Source organism: Seriola aureovittata, chromosome 22 (assembly GCF_021018895.1).
Source record: "Seriola aureovittata isolate HTS-2021-v1 ecotype China chromosome 22, ASM2101889v1, whole genome shotgun sequence".
Classification (NCBI taxonomy): domain Eukaryota; kingdom Metazoa; phylum Chordata; class Actinopteri; order Carangiformes; family Carangidae; genus Seriola; species Seriola aureovittata.
This window is the reverse complement of record NC_079385.1, coordinates 12,605,357-12,631,727: the sequence shown is the minus strand read 5'-3', so window position 1 is coordinate 12,631,727 and position 26,371 is coordinate 12,605,357. Positions and strand designations below refer to the sequence as shown.

The window sequence follows — 26,371 nt, the reverse complement described above, 5'->3', positions numbered from 1 at the left end:
TTGATCAGCTAATCAATTGAGACGCTCAGTGATGTCTTCCCTACCAAATCCTTTTTCTTTCTTTCTCTCTCTCTCTTTCTTTCTATCTTTCTTTCTTTTTCTTTTTCTTTCTTTCTTTCTGAGTAAGATAGTATGTGTAGGAAGGACTTGATTTGGCTCTCTATATGAATACAGGCCCTTGTTGCCACTGATGACATCTATTGGCAGCTACAGTATGTAGTTATTTTCCCTGGGTTATATAATTATATTTCAACATGAGTCTAATATATTTGCAAATTACTTTAATGTACAGTGATATACCTTCTCTGCAAGATATCTAGTGATCAAGGGTTTTGGTGGGTCTGTGTGTCTGTGTGTTTGTGTGTGTGTGTGTGCGCGCGCATAACAGTGTTATCCATGATTGTTTGTCTGCCAATACCTACAGGCTGTCTCTTCACCGTGCACTGTGCTTTTTATGGTTTAATATTGCCAGATGGATTTTCCAAGCCCCTGTTGTGTGTTCGGAATAGCATATTTATAACCAACCCCAGATCTAAGATGGGCTGAGTGCGTACCGTAGGGAATCTGACTGTGATAGCTAAGTGAAGAGATTGGTTTAGCCTTTTGACGACACTCCTGGATAAAATTGTTTCATGGCCCCCCTTTGGGCAGGACGTGTTGTTCTATTATTGTTTTATTACAAAAGGAAAAATTGTCAGAAGTAGCTGGTCACTCGCTCTGTATGTTTGTGATTGTGAGTATGAAAGAGAGAATGAGTAAATGCAAGCTCAGAAGAAAACATGTGCGTGAAATTAAATGTTGTTTTTCAGTGCTATATTTACAGTATGTTTCTGCACAGATTAGAGGAATGTCCTTTCTTAATCATGAGTCCATGAGCAGACTGAGAGCATGTTTGACATATCCTTTCACACATGTAGTTTTTTTTATTATTATTTCTTGGTCTTGTGGTGTTTATGTTGATTTATTGTTTTGTTAGTTTGACACACTTTTTAATTTGAAGAGAGGAGCTCTACGTACACAGGTGATACCAGCGGCTCTTATGATTTCTGACACACACCCTCACACATACAAACACATATACACGGACTGATAGCAATGGCTGATAAGGATAATGGGATTGTGGCAGGCCTGTCCTGAGACGGATTGGCCAGGAGTGTTGTTATCCCAGGTATTGTTTTTAATTCCCCTCTGCTGCAATTCACAGTCCTCCACAGGGCACCAGAGGAGATAGGGCCTGAGAACAAAGAAACCAGGCCCTGTGTCTGTGTCTTTGTGTCTTTGTGTCACTGTGTGTGCGTGACGCCAGTAGCAAATGTGTGTCATGTATCTCTGTGGAATACAACAGTCACCTTCAGCCTTTCTCTTCACCATGAGCTTCCATACATTCCCCAAAGCCCTTATCTCCTTAGCTGTGTTTGAGTCCACAAAGCAAGTCCACACACACACACACACACACACACACAAACTGATGTGTTGCTGTTGTCTTCCTACTGAGTAGAGACCACTGGATTTGGGAATCAGATTAATCTCAGTTTGCTCTGGTTTCACACCAAGTTTATTCTTTTATTTATTCCTTTTTCTCTTCATTTCTTCATCTGTTTACTGAGCCTTAACTGGAGACGGGGGCTCATTTGCATCTTTATGGGAAGATGTACTGTATAGACAAAAACAACAGGAGGATCTTTATTTCCTGCAGATTTTTCAGATGCTAACACAATTCTGGTCGATCCTCCAAAGACAGGCCTCATCATACACCACAGTGATTGCTGCTTTGTTTTCCTGTTTGTGATCAGGATAGGAGATGACAGTGGCCGACACAAGTGGGAAACACAGCAAGGAGCGCCGAGACAATAACGTATTCATACAGCACATGATGTCTACAAAAAGAAAGGAGGAATCATGTGCTTGTTTGTTTTTGAGATGGCTTTCCTCTTTCACTTATGATAATGTTGCTAGGGTATTGTGAGATGTTTATATCAAAGCCTTCGGTTTGTTTTGTGCCGATGTTGGAAGCCTGGTGTATATGTAGTGTAGATGTAATTTGGTTGTAAGGTCATGTAAATGCCGTCCTCTTGTTTAAATGAAAGACACTGTCATGTGCAGTGGAAGTTGCTTGTTGAAAAGTATGAAAATTAGGTGATCTGCAGTCTTTGAGTATAGATGTTGTTTCATATTTGCAGCTCACTAGTTTCTTCATTTAGTGTTGGGGTGGCTCTGAGTCTGGTCTGCTTTTACCAAAGCTCCCAGCAATAACAATAAGAGCACCTTGACAGGGGTCTTAGAGCAGTGGAAAGGGCTTTGACAAGAGGAGAGCAGAGACCTGTGGTGTCTTCAGAGAGCACAGCATAAGGGCCTGTGCTGCTGATGGAAAAGGAAGTGGACGAGCCCTGAGCATACAGCTGTAATCGCACCCATCGATCGCATCAGTGAAAGAGATTGAAAGGAGCAAAGAGGGGGGAGCTTCATTCTAAAAAAAAAAAAAAAAAAAAAAAAAGTAAAGTGGGTGATTAATTTAACTGGCCTCTTGTTACTGTCTCTCATGTGTGCGATTGCTCTTTTGGTTCTACATCTCTTTTCCAATATGAAATGATTGTTCTGAAGAAAGCAAAGAAAAAGTTCAATAGATGAAGATGGAGATAGTGGCAACTCGTTTTCTAAAAAGGCACACTGATTAGAAAAGAGTGACGCTTTCTTCTGCTTTTTTTTTTCTATGTTGTTAATATTGTTCATGTTTTTATCTAAGCCAACACACAATCTAACACAACACTATTTATTTTACATTATAACTTAAATGTATTAATTGCCACTGCAAACATACTCTTGAGATTTTAGAACTGTTTATCCATCTTAATTCTTGTTGTTGTGGCTAATAAACTGAAAAACACAACCGTCTCCTAAAAGTGAAAACCCAACTGTAGCACAACCACCGAAATCTATCAATTCTATCCCAAAAGCATGTCAGGACCCCAAAGATGGCAAGGTTTTGAGATCTGACAGATGCACAGAAAAAGGGCAAAAACGGATCAAACAAATAAGGATATGGATGGATATATGGAGTGTACCATACTGACCATTTTGATTTGTTTTTATTTTTTTCTCCAGAGTGGCGCCAGGGTAGAGGACAGCGCATGATCCTGCAGGACGAGGATGTCACCACTAAGATTGAAGGTGACTGGAAGAGACTGAACATGTTGGCTCATTATCAGGTACGGCTGTTACTGTATGTTTTTAAATGTGGACAACCTGCATTAAACTGATTCATAACTGTAACAAAACTTTAAAGTATGTTTTCTTTTAGGTTTGTGTTTGTCTGTGAGCTGTGCACCCATTGTATGCAAGTTTCAAAAGAAATCTTTGAATTAACATTGACAGAAATGTGTTGGAGATGTTAATAACATTTCAAAGTTAGAAGTTTTAGAAATCCAAAGGGTTTGTAAAGTTTTAGATCTCACAAAGAAAGAAATAATAATAAAAAAGATAGCTATCTTCAAAGACGTCTGTCTGGAGCTTGTAATTGATAGATTACATCTTTTATTTGAAGAGATTCACATGTTCTTTATTTAAAGAAAGGTACGGTTGTTTTCATCCTATTTCCACAGCAAATATACACAAACACAACGCTGAAATGTGTCTCTCACACATTAAGAAAGCATTTTCACACTAAACACAAAGGCCTGATAATAAGTGTTGGACTTTTCTTTGGTGTTTTACTTTCCTACCTCTCTCTCTACTTTACCACCCATTGTCCCTCTGTTTACTATATATGTATCTGTTTTTGATGCCCTCTCAGCTCACCTCCACATTTTTGTCATAAACTCCAAAACTATGTAAGTGACAATTTGGTCAAAGGACTTTTCTAGCCATGTAGTTGTGCAAGTCCTTGACTGACAGGAACACCATATACACACCAAAACCACAAGATGGGTGGGAATGAAGCAGAGTGAGACAGGGAAGTGACCGACAACACAGCGACACCTGGAATTTGTCCCTTATGTGTGGAGAGAGCTTGAGATAAAATCTAATGTGTCATCAAATGTCATCTACTTTCTTAAGTGGATTAGTGTTCAAAACGTACAATAGAGACACATGAGGTATTATATGCTCGCACACATACTGTTTGTAGAGTTCATAGTACAAGGAAAGATCTGAATATACACATTTATTAACAGGTAGTCAAATGGAAACAAATGCACAAAATCTTTCTCACTCATTAAATACACAAATGCTTTCATGCAGAGTGGCAGACAAACACATTATGGAAGGTGTTTTGTGCGTCATGAGGAGTGACTGTCCATCATGCTAACCACAATGAGTCCGGTTGATAAAACATGCCTGCTTTGTCAACATGGTGTCCAGTAGCTAAGCAAGCAGCCGCTGTCCCCACCAAGCGCAAGTGCGTGTTGCCTAAATTAAATGTCAGTGGCAGCAAGTGTCAACAGGCTTGGAGTACGAGGCGCTGGTGGAATGGATTAGGGAACTGATTCGAATCAGAGATAAGATAATGAAGACAGAAGTTAATTCATTTTTTCAGGCCCAGTAATAAGGGCGCCTTATCTTTGACAGACCAAAAAAAAAAAAATCACTCCCATCCACTCAAAATTTGTCAGGAGGCCAAGCAAAGAGTGAGGAAGGGAGGGGACACCAAAAACACATTCAGTCCTCATTCAAGGGCATCTGCAGTTTCACACTTGGCATTTCCACTCTGGTTTTTATGTCTTTATTTCACTGAATGTTGTGGTTTCAGTTTAAAAGAGTTAAATCTATGCATAATTTCCTTGACGATCTTGTGCTGCTATATTTGGTCCAGGAATGTCCTCCAGACATGTTATCTCAGTACTGTTTGTCTCATTAAAATAAGTACAGAATAATAAGTAGTAGAATAATATGGCCGACCAGACACTGAATAGAGACATGTGCTTTCCTTTATTAAACTAATCTGGTTTGATCTGCCACTAGCCAATCTCACCCACTCAGTCTGCCTTTGCATTACAAACTGAGGGAAAAGTTAGATTTCTTGTTCAGGAAAACATCACATAGTAGCTACAAGCTAAAAAGCAAAAATGTGGCATTTGCCATATCAGATCTTTGTGTCCCATAATGAGAGACATTTCTCTCCTCCTCCTCTCTTTCAGGAAACTGTGTTCCACTTTCTGCCTTTATCCTCTCTTCCAAATGTTATTTCCCCAAATGCCACTCCTCCTTTTCTCATTTCATTATGTTCCATTGTGCGTTGCTCGTTTTATATCTATTCAACATATAAGAGCAGTGATCAGGGCACATGCTTAAGGGTGCTGGAGAGTTAGGGGGCTCCCCACAAAGGAATAACAAGATCTTCCCTCTGGGCCTCCTGCTTACAATGATATAAACATATTATGCATAAGGAGCAGATTGAGTGACTGGGTGAAATAATGATACAATCTTAATAAGGCTCCGGCTCACACACACATTCACACCCACACATAAACGTACAAAAGGCCCCTGGTCCTTATTCCCTGTCCCATCCACCCACACTATGATAGAGATCACTTCAATTAACCCTCCCTTCCCCTGCAGCACGGGCAGCCAGATTATGCAGAATAGGGGTAGGCTGTGTGTGTGTGTGTGTGTGTGTGTGTGTGTGTGTGTGTGTGTGTGTGTGTGTGTGTGTGTGTGTGTGTGTGTGTGTGTGTGCGTGCGTGCGTGCGTGCGTGCGTGCGTGCGTGCGTGCGTGCGAGCGAGCGTGCGTGCGTGCGTGCGTGCGTGCGTGCGTGCGTGCGAGAGTGAGTGTGCGGGGGGGGGGGGGGTGCACAGCTGGGACAGACTCCATCCCAGTTGTGTTAATTGAATCCTGTCTGGCTGACTAGGGAAGGAGGTGCAGAATTGACTCATTCATTCACTTACACACATTTATTTACACATAGACCAACACAGACACATACTCTGCTTGATTTTTCACACCTTCACACACACACATACACACACACACACACACACACACACACACACACACACACACACACACACACACACACACACACACACACACACACACACAACCCTAGAGGAAAGATATTATTGAACAGAGACTGTGGGATGTCCCCTCTCACTGAGGCCTGTATGCTGCTTTGCTAAACGCTCCCTCCCCCTGTCAGTCATAATATGCATGTGTGGGCTGAATAGAGCACATAAGGGTAATAAGATATTCTATGTTCTAAAGTATTGCCTACCAACATCAAAATATAATAGATGGAGGGAAATATAAACATGACACCAAAACAATGATATATGGGTTTTTTGATTGGTTGTATTAGAAATATGCACAAATGAAAAAACAAAATCTGTGCAAAAGGCTTTTCTGGTTCTTTGATTGAACATTTGAACACATCATTTGCATAACATATGTGCTTCTGTTTTTCAGGTACCTGATAATGCAGTAATGGCCTTGGTTCCCAAGCAAGTTACAGCCTATAATTCAGTAAACAATTCCACTGTGTCTCGAACCTCTGCAAGTAAATATGGTAAGTCTACTTGTTTCTATATTCAAGTTTCTGTTGAATCTGAGTTGTATCTGAGTCAGAGGGACACTTTCCCATCAAACATAAGACTAGGCAGACTGATAAAGATAACATGTATATTTGTCAAAGTACTCAAAACATAGTCAAATATTATTATTATTATTATTTCATATTTATTAATTAAATAAATATTAAGAAGGAAGTACAACATTTCAACATGAAACTGGACCTCTCATTTAAGTTGTATTTGCCTCACCGCTGGTGTGGCTTCTGTCATCCAGGTGCCACGTCATGCAAACCTGAAGCAAAATGATTCAAAAATACATTTAAAAGATACACTTAAAAATCATTTGAAGAATCATTTAAGATAGCAAAACCACAGACCTTACAATAAAAAACTAACAAATATGTGCTTATAAAATAGAACTTTATCTACAGAAAGAAGGGGAAAAATAGTTAGAAAGTAACTGATCCTGCAGCAGTTGATGCTCCCATCTCAAAATGTCCAGCATCCACAGGATCCTGCATGACAACAATGACAGACTGGGGAAGACGAGACACAATTTAGAGTGGCTGAAAGGATTTCTGAAACATAACAAGAGACCAAATAGACTCTTTCTTTTGTTGTTCTGGCCTCTTGAGACTCCAAAGTGTGTCCCCTCATCCTTCAATGTGCCAGTGTTTTTTCTGCCTGTCCGTCTGCTCCACGTCTCCTTGAACCTGCAAAACCATCAAGTTAGTTGCTGATCAAAGGGCCAGACTCGCTGCCCACAAACACTTCAGACACATCAAATGTGGTGCCACATTATTAGCATCGCCTCATCTCCATGCGGTCTCGCCTCGCCTCTCTGGCTCCAAATGAGACCAGATAGGACGAGGTGAGTGGTGCAACTGAAAGGGGAGGGAGGATGCCAGGAATATATCCCCTCAACATTTTTTTAAGCGATTGACTTCAAACGCAAGTGTCATCCACTTCACAACTGGTGTGGTGCTTGAGTGACTTTGAACTCTCTCTGAGTACAATGGTCAAATGGTGAAGAAAGAGACGAGGCCGAATTTGTTAGAGCTGCTGAGGAGGAAGCGGCAGCGAGGAGCAGGAGAGAAAGTTACGGGAAAAGTACAAACATTGTGTAACATGTTGAGTCAGAGAATGAAAGGAAAAACCGTTGTGTTTGATCTTTGATGTAAAGTTTCCATCAAAAACCAGAAGGAGAAGAAAAAAAACAACAGAAAAAAACAACTCCTGTGTGTGGAGCTGGATCAGAATAGAATCCAACCAGAAATCCCTCTTCTGTGTCTCCCTGACTCTGTTTCACCCTCGGCTCTCTAACTTCTTGGAATAAATAATTAACACAAAATGAATGTACTGCTCATTCTCCCTTTAAAAAAAGACCCACCTCACATCCTCTTGCAACCACACAACCCCAAGAAAGGCGCAATTAGTGTCACACTTGTCCAGTGTACGAGAAAAAATTAAAGTAATACCAAATTGACAGCCCTGTGGAGAATACTTGACACGAGGTCTGACAACAAACCACTAAAGTGCCCTATAGGAGAGACAAGCATTTTCAGTTGATCTTACTGTAATCAAATTTGAACAGTCGATACAAACACACACACACACACACACACACACACACTGTATCTGATCTCTCCAGCCGTCTCGCTCTCCCCTGAACTCTCTCCTCCATACACTCCTCCCGCTTTTCTCTCTGAACAGATTGATTTCTGTCACGGTGAAAAACACTCTTTTTTTTTCTTCGCTCCTCTCTCCAAACCGCACCCCCTAATCAATTTTTTTCACACTATGTAAACATTCATTGAGCCATGTGTTTGGAAATGTCATCGCCACTCTGGCCATTGGGTGGGCCATACATATTTCATCTCATCTGACACCTGTTCGATTTTGTGTCAGCCGGCGATGCCATGTCTTTTCCCTTGGAGAAGAAGCCATGAAAAATTAACCATGCACACTTTCTAAAAGTTTCATATCCAATCTCCCAGACCTGTAAACTGGAAGCCACAAGCAAAAAAACTGCGTTCAGCTGCTGACATGGAGGTTATGGCCTTCCCTTTCTCTTTGGAGAAACAACAGACTTGTCTTTTCATTATTTTTTGTTTGTTTATTTGTACTAAGTCTGATAGTTGCTTCTTTTGTTAGCTGTCTTTTCTTCTTGTTCACCTCAAAATTCGCTCTGATTAAGTTTCAGATGTGTCTTGTTTGTTCTCAGTGTCCCCTCTGATTGTTTTCTCTTCCTGACTCAGGCAGGAAAAACAAACACCAGCACACAGTTTACAGATCTTTACACAAAATGTGCATTAATGTTACTGAGATAACTTCATATGATATACTATAGTCAGAAGTTGCATACAGATGGGAGTGATGTGAGATGAAAACTACAGTCACACTGAGTGACACTGTTGTGTATGGTTATATCAGTACTACATGACCTCATGCATGTTTTTCTTCACAGAGAACATGATCAAGTACACTGGAAGCCCTGACAGCCTGCGTTCCCGCACTCCTATGATCACTCCTGACCTGGAGAGCGGGGTCAAGGTTTGGCACCTGGTGAAGAACCATGAGCATGGAGACCAGAAGGAGGGCGACCGCGGCAGCAAGATGGTTTCTGAGATCTACCTGACACGACTTCTGGCTACCAAGGTGAGCCATCTGTGAGAGAAAATCTTACATGTGATGATTTGTTTATTCATTGGTAGAGGGTCATCTTGTGTCATGCTAGATTAATTCTTTATTGGGATCTGTGATATTTTGCAGGGCAAATGATTTAACAGCAAAGAAAAGTTCAGCTTTGTACCATCAGTTTGCATCAATTAACTACATTACCTGGTAAACTGTATTTTTCTTGAAGCAGTTCACAAGGTGAAAGGCTAAAAGGTAACACTAACCTTCACCCTGTGTTACCATGACTCAGAATAATCTCATTTTATTTAAATATTCATGTTTACTTTGGATGAGTCATCTCGTTGGAAGAGATTATTCAAATGTATTCTTCTATCCCCGTAGGTGAGAAAGAGAAAATAGATATTTCTGTTTGTTTTCTCTTTTCATTACTGTTGCGTTGATGCAGCAGCATATCAAAAAGGGTAAAGATAAAAAGACCCATGAAGATAGTGAAGGTGTTTCTGTAATGAAAAAAATGATCAGGCAAAAATAGAAATGGTTATAAAGTCTCTTTGAATATGCCTTGAAACAATGGCCCCAGGAAGAAAAAACTGTTAATTTGGTTTGGAGGGAAATGTGACTTTGATCCAACAGCTGAATGCAAATTACCAATCCACTCCTAAAGCACCTTTTCCTTCTTTTTTCATCAAGACATCCATTCTATCAGACACAGTACAGACAAGGTAAAAAGAGAAAAAGAAGCTACGAGCTGAGCATGTTGAGGCAGTAACTTCAGTAACATTTCAGATTGTTTTTTGACACGGTGACCGCCTTTGTTTAGTAGTTCACATGGAGAACTTCAGCTCAGCTCCATGTATGTACTGTAAATGCAGTGAGTTCTACACACACACACACACACACACACACACACACACACACATACACAGAGTAACAAAGCATAGAAAGTTTAATGTCTTGTGTACTGATTATCCGACCACATGGCATTCGGATTCATATTCAAAGTCCGGGCTAAAACAGTGTAACTGTAACATAACTGGAAAAGCCACCAAAGCAAATGGTCATATCAGACTAAGTAAGATTGTAGCAGAAAACTCCCTGGATGCAATGGAAGTGCATTTTTGTGCATTTATGACTTCAGCTTTTTATTTGTAAGAAGAAGAGTGAGTTGTTTTTTCTTTAAAATGTTAAAAAAAGTCTTCCATTAAGTAGAAATACATTATCAGCAAAGCGGCTAAATGGACAGTGTAGCAAACAAACAACCGAACACTTCGCTCTGTTTATACTTGGGAGAACTAATGACTGTGCAGATGTAAATGGACTGCATTTATGTAGTGCTTTTCTAGTCTTAACAAGCACTCAAAGTGCTTTACACTACAGGTCACATTCACTCATTCACACACACATTCATACAACACCTATTCTATATGGAGCACTTCTCTAATACACACACACACACACACACACACACACACACACACTTTTAAACAAAGATGATACATCAGCAGGGAAAATTTGGGGTTCACTACGTGCAAGGACATTTTGACATACGGACTGGAGGATCTGGGGATCAAACCACCAATCTTCCGATGAGTGGATGACCCGCTCTACATGAGCCACAGCAGATGTGTGTGTAGATGAGTAAAGTCAGGTGAATCAAAGCAGATAACTGAGCAGAAAGAGAGACGGTGTCTATGAAACAGGACGGGAGGAGGAATGTATGAAATAAACTAATAAACAAACAAACAGACTGGAGCCTGTAGAATAAGAGGTAGGAGAGGAGAAAGGCAGTGCCGTCACCATGGATCATACTGTATAGCCCTCCACATACCTACACACATGCACAAGTCACCTCTCGGCCTCTGTGAGTCGCTCTATTTCCCTGCCATTATCCCATTCCAGAGAGCAGGAAGGTGGCTTCTGACTGTAGACAGCACATCATCTTTCCAGATGGATTGTTTTTGTGAAATAACCAGTTTATCTTGGCCGGCCATCTCTCTTGGTGAGAAATGACTGGGCAGACAGGCAGTGTAATTGACTGCGTTTGGCTTTCACCATGCCAATAAATACCTCTCCCTGGCAACGCCGCTGACGCCTCTCATATTAGCTCCATCAGTGTCACTCTGACTGAGTGTGGGTGCAGGTCGTGTTCATGTGTGGAGAGTGAAGGGGCACGAGGAAAGATCGCATTTTCCCTCCTCACTTGTGCACTCAAGAATGTGTGTGTTCATCTCTACCTCGCCACATCCTTCTTCGTCTCTCTATTTCTGTTCCAGTGCCATCACCAACGTTCTGATTGTTTGCTTTCCTCTCATTTCAATGCGGAGGCAGACGGCATCAAAACATCCACATGACACATTGTGTTTAGAGTGTGGTCTAATGACAGGGTAGATGGTCGAGAAGGGGGGGGGGGGGGGGGGGGGTGTTGGCAGTGTTGGTAGTCTCAGCTCCAGCAGGGAACAAGACAACCCTGTGATGATGACAGCGTTGATGCAGAAGTCCCCCTTGAGATAGAGGATGACATAAAATGTCACCGCCTCAGCACTTGTAGGCGCACACACAGGTTTTAGTATCTACACACACATTTATGCATACACACACAAAATGTCAGGTCTTCCCTTGCCAGCTAATGCAGACTGTCACTTGGAAGGCACATGGGCTTGATATAGAGATATGTGATTCCATCTTCATAGAAAAACGATAAGCTGTCGGGAATGTGGGCCACATTAGAATTATAGCCGTGATTGTCGGACTAACAGGATTCTCTCCTCCCACTCTCTCCTACCTCTCTTGACTCCGTGATTCAGTCACCCGCTCCAACCCAAATTGGATTTTTATTTGCCAGTGCCCGTACACACCTCATCTGCCACACTTAATGGCAATCTTTCCCTGATAGGAAACCTCTGTCGTTTCATTTCCATCCCTTGCTCTCGCATTTTCCTGTGCATCCCATCAGCTTCATTCTTTACAAGAGGATTAGATTCTCTCACTTTCTGTCTCTCCTCTCTTTTCTCCTCCTCCTTCTTAAAGTCGCCAACATTAAATCAAATTAGGGTCAATGGTGCAGTGTGGGAGCTAATCCGGCAGCACAAAGAGGCTTAGGAGATGCGCCTCCTGTTCCCAGATATTATTAAAAGTCAGCTGTGAAATAACAATTTCCCCCATCAAAGCTGCAAGCGGATTTAGGGGCCGGGTCTGTGAGATAGGAGTCAGACACATAAATATCGCAGCTGGGGGACAAAGTGACATGCACTTCACAAGTTTATGCCAATCTTTCTGTCAACATTAGGTATGGTATGTTGCTAAATGTATTAGACAGTGACAGTCTCATTCACTGGTTCCGTGTCCCATTTAATATAGATAGTGGCTTAACACACTCAAATTGTAGACCCACAAAGACTTGAGGGCTGTATCAACTAGTGATTATCACCTGTTGTAGGCCTTTTAAATAATGTGTTTCTCCTCTCTCCTCTCTTTGCTCTATAGGGTACATTACAGAAGTTTGTGGATGACCTGTTTGAGACCATCTTCAGCACAGCCCATCGAGGCAGTGCCCTGCCACTGGCCATCAAATACATGTTTGACTTCCTGGATGAGCAGGCAGACAAACACAACATCCATGACCCACATGTTCGACACACATGGAAGAGCAACTGGTGAGTTAAGTGGTTCAGGCATATGTCTGCACATACCTGCAAACACAGAAAGGCGCACACACACAAAGACATCATGGGCTCTGTTCATGAACACTTAAGAAACTGTTGAGGCAGTTACTTGGATCTTTTGTTTATGCCATCATTTGTGTAACAGTGTGGTGCCTTCAGTTCCCTTCATGGCCTTTTCTTTCTGCACTGGTACTTAATACACTGCAGACACAATCAGTACATTTTGGCACATTTCACATGGCATTGCCCTCATATTGCCCAGTGTCAGTGCCAAGCTTCACCACACGCCTCTTCCCTTCCTAATATCCATTAACCACAGGGGCGTGTAATCTTCATTAAAGCCAACCACAAGGGGCTAATCCAATCGGCTGCCAAGACTCTCCATCTATTATCATTGATAACTGGGCCAAAAAACGCCTGTCACTGTGGAAATCGCCATAGTGACAAATGTACGCTCCCAGGTGCAGGAAGTACGCCACTAAATTAATATCCGCTGATTAATTTAGACCATCCTGACCTCCGTGAGCCCACCTGAAGAGGTTGGTAGGGGTTAAATAACCAACAGTGCACTAGAATGCAGTGAGGAGAGAAATGAAAAGGTGAAGAAAGGGAAGTGAACTCAGTGGGAGTTAAACGCACACTAATATCTCATTAGCCTCCTGGCCTCTGCCAAGATCCCAGCATGCATCACTCAGCCCCAGGCCCTGGAGAACCGTGGAGATGGGAGGATAAAATTGATGTGTATCAAGGGACAAATAGGGAGGAGGGATGGGTCAGGGGATAAAGAAGGGGTAGAAATATTATTTACCTTATGCTATGGTCCTAATTTTGGTCCTTGCCTGTGTCTGCATTCTTGGGCCATTTACAGGGTGTGTGTTAAGTGTTTTTCTGAGAGCGCAAGCAGCTCTTACATTAAACTTTTAATGGAATGGGCTTTCACTAGAGGACCGTGAATGAATAGCAATTTATCATGACACACCATCACAAAAAGCCACTTTGACTGCACACAACAGTTTGTGCTGATGCCACCACCGATATCCTCTCTGTGTGGGACGTGCCTATGGCTGTGTCTTTTCACCACTCACCATTGTGCGTACCTATAACCTTTAATCGCCTTCGCCTAAAAGCCTTCATTTTGTACGATGGTAGAGAATAATAAGGCCAGTGCCCCTCCCATTCTGGGCCCCTTGTCCCATTAAACCTACCAGGCCCATCGTCATCATACACACCATTAACTTCAACCCATCACGCCAGCCAGAGCCCCTACACCCTACAGCTACCAACACTTCCCTTTCAGGGTTTCCCCATCATCAGAGCTTCACTATACATCCTTTGATGCAGCCCTTGTTTTAGATTATCCCGGGGTCTCTAGTGCTTCAGGGCTTATCTTGTTAAAAGTTTGCTTCTTATATTATTGTTATACCAACAATTTGCTTTTGATAAAATACTATTAGAAGGGACAGGGAAATGTGTGACCTTTCTACAACAGGAAAAAGGTGTTTTGGTATGAGTCTTGCTTGCCATCAGAGCTGTATGGTACATTTCAGATTTCCATTGATTCTGAACATCTACACAGTTTGACCTGAGAGACCTAAAGATGGCATCCAGAATTTATTGTATCCCAGGAATTTATCTGTGACCCATTAAAATCCAAGGTCATCTGTCACAGCAGTCTAGGGATAGCAACAGCACTAACACAATGCCTGCCTATGTCCTTATTTCATCAGCCTACCTGTATATATGTCAAGATCTTTGAAGCAAATCGTGTTTGTACATTTTGATTGTGCCAAGTTTAAATCAGCTAAAGTTGTTTCTGCTTCGTGTGGCAGAGTTGTAATGTGTATTTGTATGCGTGTACAGTATAAATGTGTGCATGCATGAGTCACTGGCTCCTAGAGCATCACCAGATGGTATCTTTTGGATTAGCAGCAGTGTGTCAGCATCTCCTCTCATCCTCGCTTTTTCTGTATCTGGTGTGTGTGTGTGTCTCTTTCTGCACTGCATGTTTGTCATGTCGCGATGCAACAGACAGAATTTTAATTATTGTGCAAAACTGGCACACACACACAGACACTCCTCTTTTCTGCATGCAGATAACCACCTATCTGCTGTCATATTGCACTTCCATCCCCACACAGATTGTCAGTGGAATCACTAGGTCTTTTGGAGTTGGGCTGAGTTGTGTAATCTACAAAAAGTTCTCCATTTGTTCTAAGCTCTTTGTCCAGACATACAATTTATCTATAAAGGACTGCAACTTGCCTTTCACATGAAAGGTTGTGTCGTTTTGTCTTCCGAGGTCCAGCTGGAACAATGCCCGGTCAGGTCACCTTTATAACGCTGTTTATTCAAACCTTAGGTCGCTGGATGAAAAAGGTCAGGCTCGGTCAGTTCCCTGTGTGTGCTGTAGTGCCACGAATGGGATGCCCAGGATCACAACATCTGTGACCCTTTGCCTGCCAATGGCAAGCAACTTCATCAGGCCCTTCTGCAGAAATGGGACAACAACCCCACACTGCAGATTCAGAGGTTGACTGGCTCTGTGTGGGTGCCAGAAGTGTCAAACAGTGCAAACTGCAAGAGGCAGCTAGTCATGCTACTGAGGGACCGCAGGGATACTTAGTTGCCGTTGTTGTATGCTTGTGTAGCTTTTGTTGTTTTCATTTGCTGTATAGTACCCTTCAAAGTGTTTAGAACCAGGCCCAGTAAACAGAGCTTACATTAGTGTGGTTGTTTTGCTGTTTGACAATTACACAGTTTTGTCAGTACTGTTTGGTAATCTTTCCTCATGGGAGAGACGAGGATTAGCAGAGTTGACTTTAAACCAGCTACCACTCTGTAGTACTGCATTATACATCACTCCTTTGAAATGGACAGTCTACTCTGAGCCACTATTTAATCAACTAAATACAGCCATTGTACAAACTGTTGCTTATATTAACAAATGATTGTCTAGTGAGTAAGCTACAAGCTACGTTTTTACTATCACACTCTTTTCTTTTATCAGTTTAAATTGACTGCACTATGTAGTCCCAAATTGACAGAGTCTTTTAATACAAAGGTTCTTTTTGACTCCATTGGTGTAATTCCTCCCAGATAAGAGATGCCCTTGATCTTGGCAGCTGATATTTAACCTAATCCCTAACCAAAAGGACCCATCATGGTCATCTTTCAGATTCCTAAAACTACACAGCATGAGTTAACTGCAGAAAAGAAAAAGTGCTTTGCCTATTTTCAACACAATAGATAATATGTAGATGTTATTATGGTGGCCATTTTGTACACACAAAATTATGCAGGGAACCTGAACCTCAAAGCACAGGGCAGCTGGGGCAGATTGTCAACAATCAAGGCAGCACAGCAGTGGTGTTAATATCCCTTTGATCCATGCACCTAATCCCACTAGATTCTTTGCTTAGATTAATTTTGAAGTCATAATGCAGAGTTTCTCGTTCCTCTCACTCCAAATCCTCTTTTGTAAGAATGTACATCTGAATGGCTTTGTGGGTGGTTGTGCCAAGATAAATGCTTAGTTGGATGGCAGGGGAGCACCGGTGGTATTTAAATGATTGCATTTCAGTTTTTATTGTTTCTCCCCCCCCTCATCCTTTGATATTGTGCCAGACAGAGAAACTCGTATGCAGGCTAGACTGCAGTTTTTTCCTGTTATATTTTTGCCATGTCAGCTAAAACCACATAGCCCACAAAATAGTAAAGATATAGAGATCCAAGTAACACTCAGCTCTTTCTTAATACCACCTGAGCCCTTTCACTGCAACACACAGATAAAGCTGGCCCTATATCTATTCATTTTGGTAGAAACAAGCCCAGCAAATAAACAGACTTGTATATTTTTATTATTCTAGACAGGCACAAAATAGGACCCACTTGCACAAACAAGGCAATATGAACTGTGTCACTGTGCGGCCCCCTGTGAGGACCCCTGGACACTGCTGGAAAAAATGAGAGCCAGCCACCACCTGGTTTTAAAGATAAAGGCTTTATTGAATTGAGCACACACATCAAATAGAGCACATCGGCAACAGCGGGGCCTGTGTACTAGCTTTGCAAAGTGAATGCATCCTCGTCCCCCTTCTGGCGCATAATATGTTCATGTCTATTGCCTGGCTGGCTGTAGCAAATATAAAAATGGCATTTAGAGACTTAATCTCAGAGCAATTCAACCGGACACAGACTGTTATTTTACTTTACACTCTTTGTTTCTCTGTTTGAATGACTATTTGAGTATTCTGTCACTGAGATGGAACTGAACAATCAATGCAAAAGTCATTTTCATGAGGAGGCCCAACACAGCAGAATACATTAATATGCATGGTGCATGGAAATGTCATAGGTAATTCTGTCTCATTAACTCTTAGAGGTTTTTTTTTTTTTTTTTAAATAACAGATGACATTTTGTTTACAGGTTACAGTACAGTTCAGTTATGGCAAAATGAGTTAAAGCATCCCACAACATTATGTCTTATTTTAGGAATATGAAATATCAGTCTGCAGCACACGTACATACAATAATTTAACAGTAATGAAAAAGTAAAAGTACAAAACTTGTATAATCACAACTAGTTCAAATAACTTTGTTCTCCTTTCCCATTCTTCTGCAGCCTACCTCTGCGTTTCTGGGTGAATGTGATCAAGAACCCCCAGTTTGTGTTTGACATCCATAAGAGCAGCATCACAGACGCCTGTCTGTCTGTGGTGGCCCAGACCTTCATGGACTCCTGCTCCACCTCAGAACACCGCCTTGGGAAGGACTCACCCTCCAACAAGCTGCTTTATGCCAAGGACATCCCCAGCTACAAGAGCTGGGTGGAGAGGTAAGCCGTTGATAGAAGCACACAAGTGTACACACCAAACACTGGATGGATGAAGAGAGGAAATGTGTGTGGGGGTGGGCTCTTATGTGAGTGAAAACATCAGAAAACCTGCATTAGCCATGTTTCATTCCAACACATACAATATGACTGTAGCACTGTGATCTATGGGCCATGAAACACAATCCAAATTACAACACAGTGGGAATGGATGGGTGCGCCCAGGGCATGAGATCTACAGTACAGGGAGCTGGTGTGTTGGGAGGGTGCAGAAGTGTGTGTGGGGAAAGAAAAAAGAGAGAGGGAGAAAGCATTTTTGAGAGTAGCAGGCAGCAGAACGGTAATTTGTTAAAATGAGAATTTTATTAAATTTATTTGTCAGCAGGGAAGGCGAAGAAGCCCTGAATAAAAGATGGGGTACTGTGAAGCGGTTCAGTGTATTCGTGTCTGTAGCTTCGTCACAGGGCAAGCCTCAGGATGAGAATATATGTGCACTGCTTGAATGGGTAGAACCAAATGAGGAGCTTCAGGCTCAGGACCGTACTCATTAGTCCTATGTTTGTCTGTATGTGGTCTCTCATGAACACAAATGTGAGGAAATGATGAAGGTCCTCTGCTGATTCAAAGATCTGGATACTGTAAGGAAAGAAAAAAGATCCATGTGGACAGTGAATATAGCAGCTCCTACTGTAGATGCCAGCATAAGCTGAAATTTTAGCCTATATTTTTATGTAGAGTTCATGCACATAGTTCAAGCAGAGAGATTTGTGTGTAAATGCTGTTTTTAAAGGCCAACATGCATAGTAAGGGGTTTTCAGGAAATGTCTGTTTTAAATGCTTAAAAACTAAAAAAACAGGAGCATCCCACTGTCCTCTAAATCACGTCTTTTTTTGCAAGTTTGTTGCAGCAATTCTTGCTAGTTTTTACTCCATAGTATTTTGGATGACATTTATATTATAAGGTTTGTTCTGCTTCAGTTATGAGACAGAGTATCCACTTCCACACCATATAACACGCTCTGGATTCCACCTTTATGTTGTTGCCTTGGCAATGCACATCCATGAATTTGGGGGGTGGAGCTTCTAAAGGGAGGGCTGTATTTTTTTTCCGCCACCTTTATTTATAGAGATAGTATGTCCTTACCCAAAGAGTAGGAGCAAACTAATGGAAATTTGTGTCTCAGTGCTACTCTGTTTAGACAGAAGTAGAATTGTATGCTGCACAAAGAAAACCTCTTAAAATGCTGATAAATGACATAAGTCAACATCAGCACAAGTGTGCATATTCAGCAGTTTTACATTTTTGTTTCTTAATTTGGGAGTTGGAGGCAGTGCAGTGACATCCTACAGAGAGCTTTTTACTTGCTACAGTATGTTTGATGTTATTAATTTGGGGCTGTGAAGTGAAGCATTCTAGCAAGATACTGACACTTGCCTTGAATTTGATGTGGGAGTTGATGGTCTCCAGACAATAACAAATCCATCACGGCTGTCATAACATGATGTGTTTACAAGGGTGTTTGCATATGGATCAGTACGTTCAACGTTTTATGTTCCCTTTCATTTTTTCATGATACAGCTCTTATTGCAACTATACAATGAAGATTAAGATTTTCCATAGGGTGTAATGGTTGAAAGATTAAGTAACTGAACATTATTATTCCATAAAAAACATTTTAAAATAATAGTATTTTAAATGATCCTAGAAACAGTCTTTCCATAAAGATGTTTTCACAAATTATTGCAGACATGGAACACACACAAAATTATGTTAAAAATATCCTCACAAGTTTTTTTTCCAAACCAAGGTTTTTTTTAATTTTGTTTATTAAAACTTTTTTCCTAAAACAAGCACACCTGGTCTCTACACTAACAATCCCCTGCTAGGAGCTCCCTACAACATGCCCTCCAGCACCGAACAGGTGTTGATGTGTGTGTGACCTCCGTGCAAAAGCTATGAGCAACACCCACCTGCCTTTTCCTTTGCTCAGTTTGCTCTGAAGACTTGTTTCCTGGCAAATGTCATCTCTCTCTCTCACACACGCCCAGAATTATCCAGCCAAACACTGGGCTTGTCCTCAAGCGGCTGCAGCTACAGGAATTTAATATGTAAATAAGCAGCTTTAATTAACATAGTTGATAGGGGCAACACAGCTGCTACCGACAGTGACTGATTGCCTTTACCTCATTGCTTGTTGTGGTGTTCAAAGTTGAAATCTAAAGCCTGTCAGTGTTTAGTATGACTCCATTCCAGTTATGTTACTATGCAACACACTTGTTGCCTCTGTGCTACATGCATTAGTTAAATATCTTCAAAGAACTGCTGTAAACCACTACAATGAGTACTGAGCTCCAAGGAAAACAGCAGCTCTATCTACATTAAAACACAGTGCTGGGTGTATTCTGTTTCCTTAATCATTTACCAGTGTTTCTAACAATGTTCTCTGCAGTAAACATATTCCTAACAATTGTTCATGCTTAATGCTTAATGTTTTGTTCCTCCTCCTTTCTTAATAGGTACTACTCAGACATTAGTAAGATGCCAGCGATCAGCGACCAGGACATGAATGCCTACTTGGCAGAACAGTCACGGATGCACATGAATGAGTTCAACACCATGAGCTCTCTCAGTGAGATTTACTCCTATGTCGGCAAATACACTGAGGAGGTATGTAATACTGTGACACTACACTTCTAAACAACACATCTGTGCCACCACTGACTAAGATTTAGTACATTTTAGACTCACTGATGTGACAGATTTTTGGTAAGTAGGGTTAAAGGGAACAATTCACTGAAAATTGGTTTTATATAATCTTCATTAGTATCAATCTAGAAAATAAATTGGTTGTGCTTTTGTTGCTGTATTAATTCCCTGACTCTACAGTGGCATTTAGCATTTGGTTTCATTGACGGTCATGATGCTGGAGAGTATTTAAGTAAATGATTGATTTTTTTTCTCCTGAAAAATATGCAGATGGAGTAGCAGTTTTTTTTTTGTCCTGAGTAGTGTCTCAAATCATCCCCTCAGGCAGCTTGCACCTTCCTCCACCAATCACAGGCTTAACATGTATTGTTGCCTGAGAGGCAAAGCCCAGGGCAAAAAATTCACACAATTGTAGCTGCTACTGGCAAAAGTTATTACTGAAGGCCAGAGGATTGTATCAACATCTTAATCAACTCTCTGAAAAGTTAGGCAGACATGTTCCTCCTATACCCAGTGGAAATTACACTCATGAAATACCCACGTGCTGGTAGCTTCAAAGGTGTTCCTCACAAGATTGTCTGTGAAGCACAGCAGCTGTAGTCAGCATGGATACACACCAGTTCAAATGAATTCCACCATCCATCCAGACTGGAAAAGAAGAAGGCATCGAAATGTCATGCATTTTCCAAACAATTGTTACCTCACCAATAACTTGACTGGCGCTTTATTTCCTGCAATGCTTCAGCCCTTCAAATATGTGAACAGCTTTGCTGTGGAGGAACTAGTAGAGAAGGGGATCATTTTGCAGCTGTGGTTTGAAAAGACAGTGGACGTTATGATAGTGTCTTTGCTGCGACTTGGTGTTGCCACTGTAAACACTGTCAAACTGACCAGTCTTTTCATAGCCACCTTTGAAGTCTACATGGAGTATTTTAATAGGTTGAAAGTATTGACTGCAGTTTTGTTGTACTGAATATTTCCAGTAACGTCTTTGTGTGTCTGTGTTTACCTCTCTGTCCGACTGGCAGATTGTGTGTTCACTGGAGCAGGATGATGCAGCCAGGAAACAGAGGCTGGCCTTCAAGCTGGAGCAGGTGGTGGCCTTCATGAGTCTGGAGAGCTGAGGACCGCACTTCCCAGGGCGCACTGGGAAGAGACCCCATCAGAAACCGAGCCGTGCCTGAGCGAAGACCTGTCCCCATCTTTTTCATCATGTGACTTCCTCCGCCTTTCAAAGATGACTTCTTCCTTGATCTTTTTTCTGCTTCCTCTTCCCCAAGAAATATTTTGTTTTCCTCATCCACTCTGCTGCATAGACTAGTTTACCTGAATATATCTGAAGGGTGGTTCGGGGCTGAGGTTGGCGTCTCCCACAGTGCAATGCGGGGGACCCCTCAGCTTCACCACAGGGAGCGCTTCAAGGGGTGATTGCTTGAAAGCTGGCCATATTGGCATACTTCAGTCCCCCTGCTGGAAGAAAAGAGGGGAAAAAACATTTTTATGTTGCCTTCAAGAATTTACACTGATAGGTAATTCTTTAAAAACCACAATGTTGGGTGTCCATTTTGTTGAGAACTTTTTTCAAAATAGGATAGTTAACATAAACCATCTCTAGAGTCCAGTTTATTGTAGTTCTATATTCAATATAGGGAATCAAGAGGAAACATCAAAAATGATGACTGCAAGCCAAATGAACACCTCTGAAGAAAATTAATGCAAGGATGGTTTGCCAAGTTTACACTGTACCTACAAGCAAAGCATACATATCTGTGAAATTTGGGGCAAGTCCAGGCAAACCTAGAATGTTCTTGTGTTCTTTCAATGTAGCTGGAGTTGTATTTAAGAGTAAGACTGATGGGGGATAGGGAAGGATTAGTGCTTCTCTGAACTTTTCCTTTATTGAAACGTGACTGACACTAAAACTTTACAAACCAGAGCATCTCCAACCTGTATCCCTTTGCAACATTCGCACATTTTTCCCTGCCCAGCGTACATTTACTTCAAAGAAAATGCTCATGATTTCTGCTTCCATCTGGCTTATGTGGCTACTGCAAAATTAACCTATTAGATAAAACCCTGGAGGCCCTGACCCAAGTTGGATCCTCTGTAAGAAGCACACAACCAACTCTGGAAGACAGTGTTTTGACTGCTAATCCAAACACCGGGAGCAGTCTTTGGCTCTTGCCACTTCCAATCTTGTGTCGCCACTGCGACGGTCTATCAAAGCACACACACATGCACAGATACACACAATCAGCAGCTACCCAAGTTCCCAACTGCCCAGATATTTACTTTAACTCTGGAGGAGGAAAAGGGAAGAGCTGACTGAAATGTACTGGGTAAGAAACTGCTTGATCATGAAAAATAAGAAGAAGAATGATTCAATACAGTGAAGTCAGAGACTGCTGACTTCTACCTAAAGGGGCTCTGTTGAGAGAGTAGCACTTCTTTCCCAGGATGTTCTTATTTAAAAAGACTTTTGTGTGGAGAAATCAACCAAGATGGATTTCGTCGGTCAGCCAAAAACCAAAGGAGCTTGAAATTTTCAAAACGGTCAAAAATGTATTTGTAAAGTGCCACTGAGGAACTGACAGAAAAAGGACTATGTAAAAGACAACCACGTCTAGGACAAAAAAAATATTGTGACTGGAACTTAAAGAAACCTGTGTGATTTTTCTGACCTCAGTGTGTCGAGGTGAGAGGCTCTGTGGGCGAGGTGATCTGATCCTCCTTTCTCTTTCCATCGTCCCGGGTCTCTCCGGCTCTCGGCACACCGTTCACCCTTGTGTCCGGCTCCTGACTTACCAGTTTTCTTATCTGTTTTGCACAAGCGTTGGAGATGGTAGCTAGTTGCATACGGCAAAACCCCAACTCTTGAGTGTGTAACTGTTGAGGCGCTCTTGTCTGTATTAGTGTAGTTGTCCTCAGTGGCGGCAGGGGGCAGCCTTCTCCAAGCCTCAAAAAAAAAAAAAGGAAAAAAAAAAAAAGAAAAATAAAAAATCTGATAAAGCAGAGCAGGAACAGAACAAGAAACAAGCATCACGGCAGGATAAATAGAAAAATGATAGACATTAAAAGTAGGTAAGACTTGTTGGATGTGAACCCCCACTGTGGGAGAGAGCGATTGAAAGAGAGATGATGGAGGCGCCCTCCGTACCTTTTGACCTCTGCCCTTTCTTTTGCCTTGACAACGTGCCCCATGTGATGATGTGAATGTGTGAAGACCGCCCTAGGTCCACCTTGGGTCCTTTATTGGCTTTTTAAGCGCATGTAAAACGTAAACAATTTAAGAAACTTATTTAAAAAAAAAATGAAAAATAAGAAAATTAAGCCTTGCAATGATGATGTGGATGTGTTCTTTTATCTTTCTTTTGCTTGGAAGAATCGAGATGGAAAAGTGGATTGTTCATGTAATAAAAACTATAACTTTCGTTTAAGGTGGAACCTTTATCCAGTTCAACCCTACTGCAGAACCTCATGGCCATGGTTTTTGTGAAGTGTTAGATGCTAAATATTATATACCCTTGCATGTTGACCTGTTTGGATGGTATGAAATGGAACTGCCTTGCTCAAAGATATTTATATACTTCTACTACTACAAGGGACTTTAAAGTCATTTATAAGCCAACTGCTCATTTTAAGATTATGGATTTCACCAGACAACACAAACCCTATTTGTAAATTCTACAGTAGGACCATCTTTCTTGTCCCTTTAACTCTGTCTTCCATTACAGTCCATCCATTTTCTGTTAGAGCTGTGTCTCCTCTGTGGTTTTAGTTCTGGTAGAAGATGCAAGTTGAGTCTTGCTCTTTCTTTGCTGCTATTACATCTTGTTTTTTACTGCATTGGATTAATTCATCATAACTGCTTTGTTTTTCTCCATCAGTTGAGCCCAGAATAGAAACAAGAGTCCAAAAGATGGATACTTGGGTTTGACAAAGGTCCATTTCACAAAAAGCAACAAAAGACTAGATCAGTTTGCCAAAATGTTCGACACAAAACACAAACGTTACAATCCCTTTCAATTAAAAAAAAAGAAAAAAAAACCTGGAAGAAACTATGTACACATGTGATTTATCAAACAGATTAACACAGCTTTCTAACAGGAGAGGCACGTCAGACTTGATAGTAGACTTATGTTAAAGACTGAGTTTGGCAAGTGACTGTTTTTAGCCCTTGTGTCAAATGTATGTGAGATATCCAACCCATTTTCCATTATAACCGTCTGCAGCTATACAGTATGATGAATGTCTGTTGTTTCAACTTGGAGGGGTACATTCACAAGGTGTTTGCTGGACATGTTGAGTCGTAAACATATCAAATATATTACTGTTACTATTATCCGTTATTGGAGAATGAGGAGAATAAGGACTGATTTAGCATCTGGATGATTAATTCATGCAAGACTGGCATTAATATTGTAAGAAACTTACCACTGACACACATTTAGACAATTTCAAAGAACCTCTTTCATTCATGTAGCCATTGTATACTGTGTCTAGATACCCAAAGTACCCCCTAACAGCCGTGTGTTCCTAAATAACACAAGGTGAGAGTCCTGGACTGTCATTGTGAATCTGCCCCCCAGTGAAACTTCCTGTCTTTCATTTCTCCCTGCCCCCCGTCCCCCACCCTGCAACAAAAGGTTGTCTGCTAGTAGCTACCTTGTGTTGCCAAGAGCACAGATAAAGTTTCCACCTTCAAACGTTTTGTAGGAACTAAAAATGTCCTCCTAGCTCAGTGTTATAGCAGGTGTTACAGAAACATGCTAGAAAAGACTTTTACTAGACCATATTTGAAAGATAAAGAGTATCTTATCGAGAGAGAAAAACGAAACCTGGGGGATATAAGGCGAGCTTCTCTAACTTTGTTATAATTAATTGTATACCTGTGTATGTAAATATAATGCATTCCTATTTTGCAGTCAAGAACAAAATACTATTTGTAATATAGAATAAACTTTATTATGAAACCAAGCATTTCATGATTGTTTTTGCTCTTTGTGTCAGTTTCTACAGCTACATTTAAATTGATACCAACAATTACAGTCCTTACTCCACTGGAGAACACGCGGCCTCCTGCAAGATGCACACATGATGATAAATATTGTAAGATGCAGGCTAACCGTCGGTGTAGCTCTGTTTGATCAAGTCACCAAAATCCAATTAGAAACTCTGCCCTAACAGGTGCAACAAAACCAACAGGAGACCTGAAGAGTTGTCAGTCAAGCACAGTCTGGAGACACCTGTGTGGGTGTTCCAGGCATTACGAGGGTGTGGCCAAATTTTCTGCCTTCTTGCTGCCTACACACCATGTATACACTGTGTTATATGAAACTTGAAGCAATAACCAGTGACAAATAAAACAGCATAATAGCTCTGAATCTTTGCAATGCGCTTGCACATACAGACTACACAGAGTCTCGCCAAATGGCTCTAATTTTCCTTTCCATCCTAGAGACAGGTGCTACGTCAACCAGGCTGGGTGTTCAGGGATGTTGAGGCCATCACAGGTCCCCCACTGTCTGGTGCCAGACAGAGCAACAAAGAACAGACGCACAAAGATGCATAACAAGGAGCCAATTCCATTGTACGCTGAGGTTTCTAATTATTCTTTGTGCCGTCAACTGAATGCATGTCAGGATACAGAAGAACAAATACTCCACTGTATATAGTAGCAGGACAAGACCTCTCCCATGAAGAGAAAATCCTCTATGATTTTAGAAAGATGTATAATTGCCCAAACCATTTTAGACTTTAAGTATCCAAATTATTCAAATTATGGGTTTATCCAATTAATTCAAAGCCTATGGCCTGATTTTCCACTGTACCATTGGGGATAATAAAGAAAGCAAGTTTTGGGATAAATCTTCGCACAGGGGAAGTCGTGCTCCGAGCGCTACACTGAATGGTCAAATTGCGTAGACGAGTAGCTCAGAGAGTAAATCTCTAAACAATATGTAAATTAGCATCCAACAATCAATCTGTTAGCCTGCTTTTCTAAGAACAGGGACAAAGGCTTAGCACAC

At 41.3% G+C, this 26,371-nt stretch overlaps 1 protein-coding gene and 1 long non-coding RNA gene across 2 annotated transcripts in view; one reads left to right on the top strand and one right to left on the bottom strand.

The window, feature by feature from the left end:
* Positions 1-25,320, top strand: part of plxna4 (plexin A4) — a 241,531-nt gene extending 216,211 nt beyond the window's left edge. Inside the window, exons 26-32 of the mRNA XM_056367398.1 lie at positions 3,103-3,206; positions 6,398-6,497; positions 8,969-9,159; positions 12,625-12,794; positions 17,426-17,638; positions 20,153-20,303; positions 21,371-25,320. Of these exons, the coding sequence (XP_056223373.1) occupies positions 3,103-3,206; positions 6,398-6,497; positions 8,969-9,159; positions 12,625-12,794; positions 17,426-17,638; positions 20,153-20,303; positions 21,371-21,466 (1,025 nt within the window). The 3' untranslated portion in view covers positions 21,467-25,320. The remainder of the gene's footprint in view (positions 1-3,102; positions 3,207-6,397; positions 6,498-8,968; positions 9,160-12,624; positions 12,795-17,425; positions 17,639-20,152; positions 20,304-21,370) is intronic.
* LOC130163299 (uncharacterized) lies at positions 17,643-21,485 on the bottom strand. The gene is made up of 4 exons (XR_008826459.1): positions 21,352-21,485; positions 20,884-20,990; positions 19,607-19,727; positions 17,643-18,271 (listed from the first exon to the last, which is right to left on the bottom strand). It is a non-coding gene; the product is annotated as an uncharacterized LOC130163299 (long non-coding RNA).
* Positions 25,321-26,371: the final 1,051 nt, after the last annotated feature.